This window comes from Lottia gigantea (genome assembly GCF_000327385.1).
Source record: "Lottia gigantea unplaced genomic scaffold LOTGIsca_6, whole genome shotgun sequence".
Lineage (NCBI taxonomy): Eukaryota > Metazoa > Mollusca > Gastropoda > Lottiidae > Lottia > Lottia gigantea.
The window spans coordinates 2,579,239-2,589,673 of NW_008710049.1; the positions used below are offsets into that span (position 1 = coordinate 2,579,239).

Sequence of the window (10,435 nt, forward strand, 5' to 3'; positions counted from 1 at the left end):
GTAGATCAGGGCAGTATATTCAGCAGAAGCAGAGGAGGCGACTGCTTCCTATAGAATACCAGAAAAGGTTATCAACATAATACAAAAAATGTATAACAACACATGGCATGGTAAATATTCATATCTGATAATTATGAGTGCGTCTATAGGGATTGGAAACCTGGAGACACACATAGAACAAGGGCATCAAAATACATGTCTTCACCAACCTGCTTAAAGCGTACTCTACTCAAAAGACGGCCGGAATGAATATCTAACCAAGCAAAGCAAACAAATTCCCATTACCTATGAAATATGGAAACGGAAAAGAGCGTGGATTGGACACATGCTTCGAAAGGACCGATCCAATTTCATTCCTTGGACTGGAACCATCAAGGAGCGAGGAAGAGAGATGGGGCGAAGGATCCTGAACACAGAGCTACGAAAGTCTTGCATAAGCTTGTCAAAAGCCTAGTAGACTGCAACAAACCGGGTCTGATGACGTACGTGGTGCTATACACCAATGCGGTTTACCATCTAGATTATGGTGACGGCTCTAGACTAGCGTGGAGGTTTTAAAGTAACTGGAAGTAGCAGAAGCTTTAGGTGTAGAAAATATACAAAATATTTCGTTATATTTTTTAATCACTCTTTGTAAATGGAATGTTAACTTTTATTGTGTCGTCGTGTTATTAGTGGTATATGTCATGATTTTGATGTTGTTTAATGATAATACAATGTGCTTTATTTCCACCATACGACCGGTCTGGAACTATACAACAGCTTGTTAAATATGCGTGGTATCAATGGACATCTACCTAACAGCCGCTTATATACGATAGCTAAGATTGCAGAATAAGTACATGTGATAGCCAGCTGCTAGAAATGTAACCGGCAGTTTCCGTGCTAAAATCACGTTTTTCAACTTCAGCCGGATATATCTGTCAAGCCAACAATCCATATGTTCATTTACTCAACGGGATTACATCGATTTGCTTTCATTTTCAGTTCAATACACTGAGTTTCCATCCCTTTACTTCGTCATATTCTTGTCATCATTACCCCTTGTACCCTGATCGGTATCCTTATCTAAAACCACGCAGAACCTACGACGTAGCGAAGACAAAGCCAAGAAAATTGATTTTTCTCGAGCTTCTTTAGGACTGTACCCTTTTGCCGTCTTTACCGTTATTTTACTTTTATGTAATACAGCATTTTTCATGGGTATTGCGCCTTTTCATCACCACCACAATCCTGCCAAGCAACACCATTGCTAAGTTATATACCATTTTTGTATTTTTTGTATTGTGCACTCATTGTTAAAAATTTAGAGCTATATATCTAACAGTCCAGTGTTCAAAAATTAGAAGCGATTATCAATAAAAATGATATGATAATCAATATTCATTTACTCAAGTTTGCCTTTAATATTGTGTCTTCACACGAGTTGGTGTTACGATGTCGCAAAGTCAACAAATAACAGCAAAATATTTTGGGGTATTTATTGATATAGTGTGCACTGGTCTTAATTTGAGTATCTCCGAGATCTCAAATCGACCTGAACAGGTTAAAGATCATGAGCGTAGATATTGATTAGGTCCGATGTCACTTCCGTTGACCCCTGGGGCCCAGTCGAAGTATGGATTTTCTAAACTCTGTGAAGCTGTAAATGAGATACGTCACGATCACCCAGACATCTCTGGAATTGAACATTAGTTTCCACGATGGAGACAATGTTTATCTGTAAAAAACAGGAAGTTGGTTAGTGGAAAGCGCGAGGCAGATAGGAGAAGAAAAACGTCTGACTATAGGAAACTACGATTTGACGAACAAAGCCAAGTTCTAGATTTATATCACAGTGCGTGCTTAAAATGTATAATGAATATCCGAGGCTGCAAAATCCATTTCCGTCGATTAAATATAAATTGCCCTAGAGGAAGATAATTTCGTGAAGCTTGTACGTTAATATTACACATCGTTTTACAGTAGATTTCCCCGTTTTAATATAGTTTATAATATTGAATAAAATGGAGCGTTTCGTTTCTGTTATTTTAAACATAACGACAGAACCATCAAATTTATTACTTTTTCATTAATTTCTATAGTTTCTACTGATGAAACTTTCTACAGTGGAAGTTATAGCACGGCGTAGGCGACGTTTTTATTTTCGCATGTTGGAGCCTTTTCAGATTTAAAAAATTTAAGACTATGTTTTCAATCTGTGGACATTTTAGGATCTACCATATCGATGGATCTCACTTAACATTCTCTGTGGCTAACATGGAAAAAAACAAGATCCCTCGACTACAGAAAAAACAGAAGTTATTGTTGTATTTTCTTTCCCCATCTCCATTAGACAATTGGGGTGAAAATGCCCATTAAATTAATTTCGTGCTTGAAAGTAAGGTAAAGTTGCAAATTTGGTTCATTATGAAGGAAAGGTGGAAACAAATCTAACTCCTATGCCAATACGCACCAACCCCCTTCTCACCGGCCTTGAAATGATACAGTGTGTGGCTCAAACAAAAACACCTAACTTTTCTAATGAATGAGTCTTTTGATCTTTGAAAAGTGTATTACATCAATTGCATCCTATATATTTTATCATATTTTGGCAATATCGTTTCCTAGTCAGAAAATTGGTGGCAGACTGTCGTAAAGTGAAGATAATACAATGGGACATTTGATCCCTTAACCCATTGTACTAATTCAATATTGCTCTCATTGTTGACACCATATAGTATAGTGTTCATGTATTATGCAGACCATGGTCTTTCCAGCCATTTAAAAGTTATCGTCAATGTGTGCAGTAACTGAGAAGTAAAAACTTTACTTAAAGGGGCAGATGCCATTTTTGGGGGTTGACTCTTGAATGTGTAAATAACACGTATGTATATGTCTTCAGAAGTTTGTCAATGATATTTAACAACAACTTCATTTTAAATCCAATTTGGAATCAATGATCTTTCAAAATATAAGGAAACAATATTTGCATTGCACTGGCTATAATGGGATTCACCAGATACTCCTTTTTAGTTTTCAACTAAAACATACATAAATTCGAACGATTGGTTCAAAATCTAATTGAACGCGATTGCAGAATATTTTTGTCCGATCATGGATGATGAGTGTATGAAACACAGAAAACAAACGAAAAGAAACTTGTATATACCATTATACTAAAAGCGCGATTCATCGATCATTTCGAATAAACGAGCAGTTTAAAATAATGATATATACGATATATAATTCATATCTGCTTGCTTTGTGTAAATGCCACAATATTATATGACGTCACGAGCAGAATGGAATACTGTGAATCTAGTTATTGAAATGGGCCAAAAGAAAGAGTGACTAGCTGAACAAAACCATCTGAGTTTTTGTTTGTATAGATTTACGTTAGAATAATTAATCGGTCGGGAAGTCAGACGGAAAAACTGGGTTGAACTACAGTGGAAAGTGAAAATAATTACCAGCTTAGATATCGTAATTCACGCTCGTGATAATTACTCTCACATGTGTGGAATATCGGCGACAATTTACTTAAAGATGGCTACCTCTTTGCTTTTAATGCAAATGCATTTATAACTTAAAACATACGGATTGCGTAGAATTATAACTGTATGACATACGACAACAAAGTTGTAAAATGACATAGTATAAAGAGGACCAATAGAGTCGTAATGTGACGTGTCGAAACAGTAGAAAATAAGAAGTCATGTCAACCCGTACCGCGTTTACTGGCCTTTGCTTTCTACCGAAGTGGGTGACACCTACCTTACTGGGTTATAGTTGGAAGGGAGTTTTTTCATGCAATATATAATATAATATATTTTCATAAAATATTTATTGGAAATAATTTAAAATAATTGAATGGGTCCTGCCTGTTGTATTACCGACAGCTGGATTCCACGCATAGATGTATATGATATGGTTTCACTTTATCTCTTACCCAGCAACTTTCATTTTTAAGTTTCAGGGAAGGGTTGGATTCTTTTATTACGACTTCACCGATATATATATATATAATATCCACTTTACAATATTATATTCTGCTGCTCAGCGACCACAGTATCACAGCTATACATCTTTAACCCAAATATATTATATTTCTAAAATATTTAACAGTCAAGAATGTCGATAGATTATTAAAAACCCTCCCGCCAGACTGTTTTTAGGTTAGAATGATATCAGATATGATAAATAGGTTTGCAGTTGACGTTAATGTTAATGCCGTTAGTAATGACCGTAAAAAATATCGCCGGTCGACTTCAAACTACCGTAGTTTGTGCTCATTATCTCTATTTGCTGGTTTTAACGGTTTCGTCTTAGCGAGGGGATTCGGCGCCGTGCAATGAAACAAAGAGGATTATGCTAGATTAGCGTGACGTGTTGAAGAGCACGCTCATATCGTAAATTGCCGGATGTGTCTGACATTACTGTGGTGTGGAGTATTCCCACCCGCTGTTACTGATCTCACATAATCACATTTCAATCGAGCTCTCGTCTCGCTTATCTCTTCTTCACCGCGATAAAACTTGGCGATACCTCGACTGGACGTGTGAGTTGGTAGCTTTCTGCAAGTTATAATACTGATTAGACCAATGTACAGTAGGCTGATGATAAAACAGTAGTCGACTCACGTACAACCATCTACAAACGAATAAACATTGGATCATTCTATATATTTATAGAGCTTTCCTTTAATATCAGATGCTTCTTTTGTTTATTTATAAATGATGCAGTGGATAATGGCTGATATTCGATATTCGGTCTAAAATGTTACGTTTATGAAAAATAATATTATATTATACGGAATTGATGCGTTTCTTACATATAAATGTGTGTGTTGTTTTGGGAATACTACATTACAAGTTGTACATTTTGTACAGCTCCCCAAGATCCGACCCTCTTTTAGTTTTTGTTACTTTTACGATGGAATGACTTTCATTCGGAATAGGGGTAATTGTTATCATGATTGGATTAACATATTCCAAATTATCCACACGGAATCCCTTGAGCAGTTGGATTACTTATATTCTACTTAAATTTCCTACCTTAACTTTATCCCTACTTTTGTTATGCTCGATTAATATACATTCTAGGGTTAGGGAAAGAAACATATTCCGTAAGTACATGTATATATTATTTCCGACTTTTACAGCCAGTATGTGTTGTATGTCGGCAATGAACAAAGAAAATCCGTCCGTAAGAAACAAGATTGGAAGATTTGCCTCCCTTTATATTTTGTACCCAATGTTGGATTTAGTATGGTTTCGTTGTTAGTTGGTTTATTTTATTGTCACGAGGCACAGTCACGCAACCCAGGCTCATCATAAAAACTAGAAATATTTTTCTAATTAACTAATAATGCCCCATCATATTATATTTATTTGAAAAATACACGTAAAGCACGCCAAGCTAAAGTAAATAGCCAACAGCTTTCGTAAATTCATTGTGACATAGTTAAAATCGTGCAATTCATTTAAATGTTTTATCATTAAGGGTGTGGCCGATGTGTTTCATGTTATGAATTCATGGGCTAATGAAATAATGATTTCCTGAAACTGAAAAATTTAGTATCTTATGGAGAGTATTGGTCCTACCCAAGTTTGAAGTTGACTGTATGTCATTCAGAATTTTTAATATTTTGACAGCCCTTTGGACAGTGTCATGGAAATTGACATTTCAAACCTTCGATACAAGATATAAGAAGGGTGTATTGATCCCTGCAATGATTTTTTTCTTAATTTTAGTCGTAACCACGGGAATGTTAAATTAAATGTGAAAAAATATGAATTTGGGAGGAATAAAAATCTAACGCGGTCAACACATTTCTTTTCGTTATTAAATAAACTTTCTTACAAGACCGAGATCGTCGATTTAGGGGCGGTGTCTGTCATGAACAGGCCTCTTGCTCTGTTGTATTCACAAGGAGAAAATGCGAGTGTGAAAGTTTGAACTGTTGCTCAACACAACGGTTAATTAATTAATTACTTTCGGGTCAAGAATGCATGATAATTGTTATTACAATTAATTTTTTACATTTCCAAAGATACAACCCTAAGGAATACACAAAAATGAAAAAACAAAACATTACATTTTTCGCATTATAATTGTCTTCTGATTTGTTAAGTTTGGTGGAGATTGATCCATTCATCTTTTTTAAATCTTATGTTGAAAGTTTGAAATATCCAATTTTCATGACATGTTTGAAGGGCTGTCAAAACACTAATTAATGAAATCAACTTTAAACTGAGGAGAAGGACCCCAAATCTTCATAAAATGCACAACCATTCTCAAGAAATCAGGTTTTCATATAATAATTCCATACTTTTTTTTAACATAACATAGACCAGTCGACGCCCTTAACTTGACAATTAGATAATTAATGTTATGTCACATACATCTACCCAATTAAAATATAAGCGGAAGCTAACATTTTCGTGTGATATTTTTCTAATATACTGTTTTGATAACAATTATCTGCATTCTGATCCCAAACGTAATTTGCGAGATTGAATATTAACTTACGTATTATGCAAAAATTCATACCGTTTACTGCCTCGTGCCTTTTTTTATTCGATATATTTTTAACCATTACGTCACGTGACTTGTAGGAATTCCCCTTTGTTAACAGCGTCCCTGTGTCCGCCATTTGCAAGCATGGAGTCGAAAATATGCAAAAATTCATATTGTTTACTATCTCATGCCTAGTTTTATTCGACATATTTATACCCATTACGTCATGTGACTTGTAGGAATTCCCCATGTTGACAGCGTCCCCGTGTCCGCCATTTGCAAATATGGAGTCTAAAAGTAACATCAAGAGAAAACGTAAGACAAAACTGTCCACGCTAGCGAAAAAGAAAAGGTTTAAAGCGATGGGCTTGTTGTCAATGAAACTGGCTGCATTAAAGAAAGCTGCACAACTAGATCACATGGCTTGGCTACTAACAGGTAAGCTAGATTTATTGATTTCATAGTTTTATTAGAGAGAACTGTTGAACTGACATTCACATTCATTGTCTATTCGTTTTTTTATGAACGCTAGATCTACTAGATATATGACCGAAGTGTAAAATTACAACATTATGAAAGCTTTTTGATGTCTGTTGTTGTAAAGTAGGTAAGTTGAACTATTGAATTCTATCAAATATGTTTTCATGAGTTACGTCCCTTGAAATTTTAAAAACATCTCACAGTCAATATTTTGTTAGTCTGTACGTTGGTCTTAGGTATGTTGTGGATGTTAAGCAGCTATGACGGGTGTGGCAGCTGACAGTGTGTGCGTACTCTTCTAGACACCTGATACCATTTGTCATTATGAAATACAGACTCACTTATAGATATACTTCCTCATGTGAATAACAGTTTTGTGGCATTTTGCTTTGACTACAAATAATTACTAATTTTTGATTTTTTTAGACGAAAAATCCATGATGTAAACTTACTGACGTTAACACTATTGCGTTGCTAAATTTGCGTTAATGTTACATTTCCAAATTTCTAGTTTAACATTTGAAGATAAAAATGTCTACGTTTTAAAACTTTGCAAATTTGAGCGGAGGGATTCCATGGCATCATACCAGACAAGAGTAGTACTTCTGCAGACAATTTACATATATTCAAGACTAAAATCATTTGCACTAAATTGTCCATTCCAGGAACGTTTCTAAAATTACACCAACTATTCGTTTAGTTTTCATAACTTTTTATTTATAATTTTAGCCACTTCAATTGTAAAGGCGCCACTCTTGAATATTTATCCATTTGATGACAGCGCCAGCCAATAAAATGTCTTCCCTCTCAAACGCTGGGTTTTTGTGAAGCGAACAAAAGGTGTATTCAGTAAATAAACTACTTGTCTAACTGGGTCAATTTGGAACGTCGTGAACGAAGGCGTGCTCCAAATTCAATTTTGGTGGACTTGATCAACTATTGTCTAATCGACGTATACATCATGGAATCAAGCGCTGTATCGACACCGAATAACTTATATTCGAGTGGAAGTTTGTGTTTGATATGTGGAAAGTCTTTCATCTTCATGGAAATAAATTCAAGTGGCGAAACCATTTTAAATAAACAAGGATTGAAACGTAAACTACGCGTTACCGACGAAAACTCTCAAAAATATTTTGAAGTTTTGCAAGAAAGGTTAGATATTAAAAAGGAGAGAGCTGCAAGGAATGGAATATGCACGAAATGTATGGTAAAAATTGACAGTGTGTTGAGAATGAGAAAGGAAAGTGAACGGTTAACAAATGAACTGGAATCACTGAGGAAAGCCACGAAGGAAAGGAGTTTAAAAGACGAGTCACCAAAAGGCAATTCTCAATTTACTGCTACTAGTTCTAGTTCTAGTTCTACAGATGCAAGACCAGTAGAAATTCGACGAAAACGTTTGTTAAGATCTCCACAGTTCCCCCCAGCAAAGATAAAATATCAAGCTATAAGACCAAAGCCTGTCATGTTTGATGAATCTAAAAAAGACAAGAAGTCATTGAAAGAAGATTCTAGTAAGTATATATTTTTGTAAATGCTAAAATTGATTATATTTTTATAGCCAGTTGGTAAAACAGCGATAAAGTCTTTTTTCTCCATAAACATCTCAAAATGTTCCTGCCCTCCTGAAGATATTCCGACAGTTTGTAGGTATCTTTTCATCGAGAAGTCAATAGCAGCTGTTTTGAATACTGTTTCAAGCATTATTGAAACGTCTTTTTAAAGGTTGTTCCAATTTGACCCAGTTAAATGTGATCAGTTAACGCAGAGGTCATCAGTTTAAGTGTAAAGGTTATTTAGATGAATGTTCAATGATCAACACCCAGAGGGATTAAGATTGTCCCGAAAAAGATTAATATAGCCTTTGGTAAAAATTAAAATGATACCATGAAAAAGTAAAAAAAAAAACAAATTTCTTTACGCCCATATGAAATGGGGGGTGTATATTGTCGTCCCCCATGTCCATCCGTCCGTCCACAATTGTTCGTAAACATTCTAGAAGGCACAGTTCTTGACTGATTTTGACGAAACTTAGTATGATTGATTGTGATCTCCCAAGGATGAACCTTATTGAAAATCAGAAAAATCGAAAAATATTAAGTATGAGTTATTGCCCTGGTTCTTGTTAATGCGTTCAAGTTTTAGCTTGTAAACACTCTAGAAGGCACAATTCTTGATGAATTTTGACGAAACATGGTGTGAGTGTTAAGTATCAACCAAGGATGAACCCTATCGAAAATCAGAAGAATCGAAAAATATTTAGTTTGAGTTATTGCCCTTGTTCTTAAAAACGCGTTCAAGTTTTAGCCTGTAAACACTCTAGAAGGCTCAATTATTGACAGATTTTGACTAAAAAGTTCAAAAGAAGTATATGACTGAAGGTTGAATATTTCATGATGGTAATTGTTACTGCACTGCCAAATGTATTTATTTAAAATCGTGTCAGTGGGCGTATATTACTTTGCCTGTCTTATTATATAACAAATTGTAAAAAATAATGGGTGTAAACCACCGGGATGGAATCACTCATCAATCATAATCCGTGGATTAATCATCATATAAGCTATTATTGTTATTCTTTCATGTATTATAATATAACCCACAAATCATCACATCTATCTTATAAAGATACAAACAACATTCTTAACTTGGGCCATTTTTATCTCATGGGGCCATTTTGTCTTAAGATTTTGTTGAAATCATTTTGAAATTTTTGGTTCCATTATGACCTAAACAGGACCATTTTTGTAAACCAATTTCATTTTTATGGTTAGGAGGCGTGTTAACTATAACCCAAAGGAATTATGAACATTGATCATGTCTGTACATGTTTTCCTCCGTCGTCCTCAGTTTCAATAAAAACTTGCAGCAAGTTTTGTCAAAATGTGTCAAGTATTGTGCTGTCTGCATTGTTTACGTGCTAAAAATTGAACGCATTTTCAAGAACAAGAGCAAATGATAAGTCGTATCAAAGTTTTTCCAGATTTTATTGATTTTGGGGTTCATCCCTGGATGATAGGTTTGGTCAAAATCGGTGAAGAATCATGAATTTTAGAGTGATAACGAGCAATTATGGACGGACGGACATTTCAAGTGAACCTATAAAAATATCCATATATGATTTAGTTGTAGATATTAAGTAAAATATATAGCATACATAATATGTATAGATAACGACAGGTCGATAAGTGTATCATATTGTTATGTATTTGTAGTTTCTTTTCTATCATTATGTGGCTGAAAACGACAAGGAAACATGTCGAAACGTTGCATAAACCAGTGATTGTTGTTACAAAAAGCTGTATCCATATTTCGTTCTTACAATTGCTAAATGTTACTTAAAGACTTTACAATGACTGATTTACAATTGATAATAAAAGTATCAGGTTACAGAAAAAATGTGGTGATAAAATAATGGCCCATTCCTGACACTCTAAATATAATAACATAA

The 10,435-nt window shown here is 34.8% G+C and overlaps 1 protein-coding gene across 1 annotated transcript; it reads left to right on the plus strand.

Annotated features, from left to right (window-relative positions):
• Positions 1-7,942: 7,942 nt before the first annotated feature.
• LOTGIDRAFT_154692 (hypothetical protein) lies at positions 7,943-9,799 on the plus strand (the record flags this gene model as incomplete). Its single annotated transcript, XM_009063888.1, has 2 exons — positions 7,943-8,498; positions 9,759-9,799. The coding sequence occupies 2 exons, from the start codon at positions 7,943-7,945 to the stop codon at positions 9,797-9,799; spliced, it is 597 nt and encodes a 198-aa protein (XP_009062136.1).
• Positions 9,800-10,435: the final 636 nt, after the last annotated feature.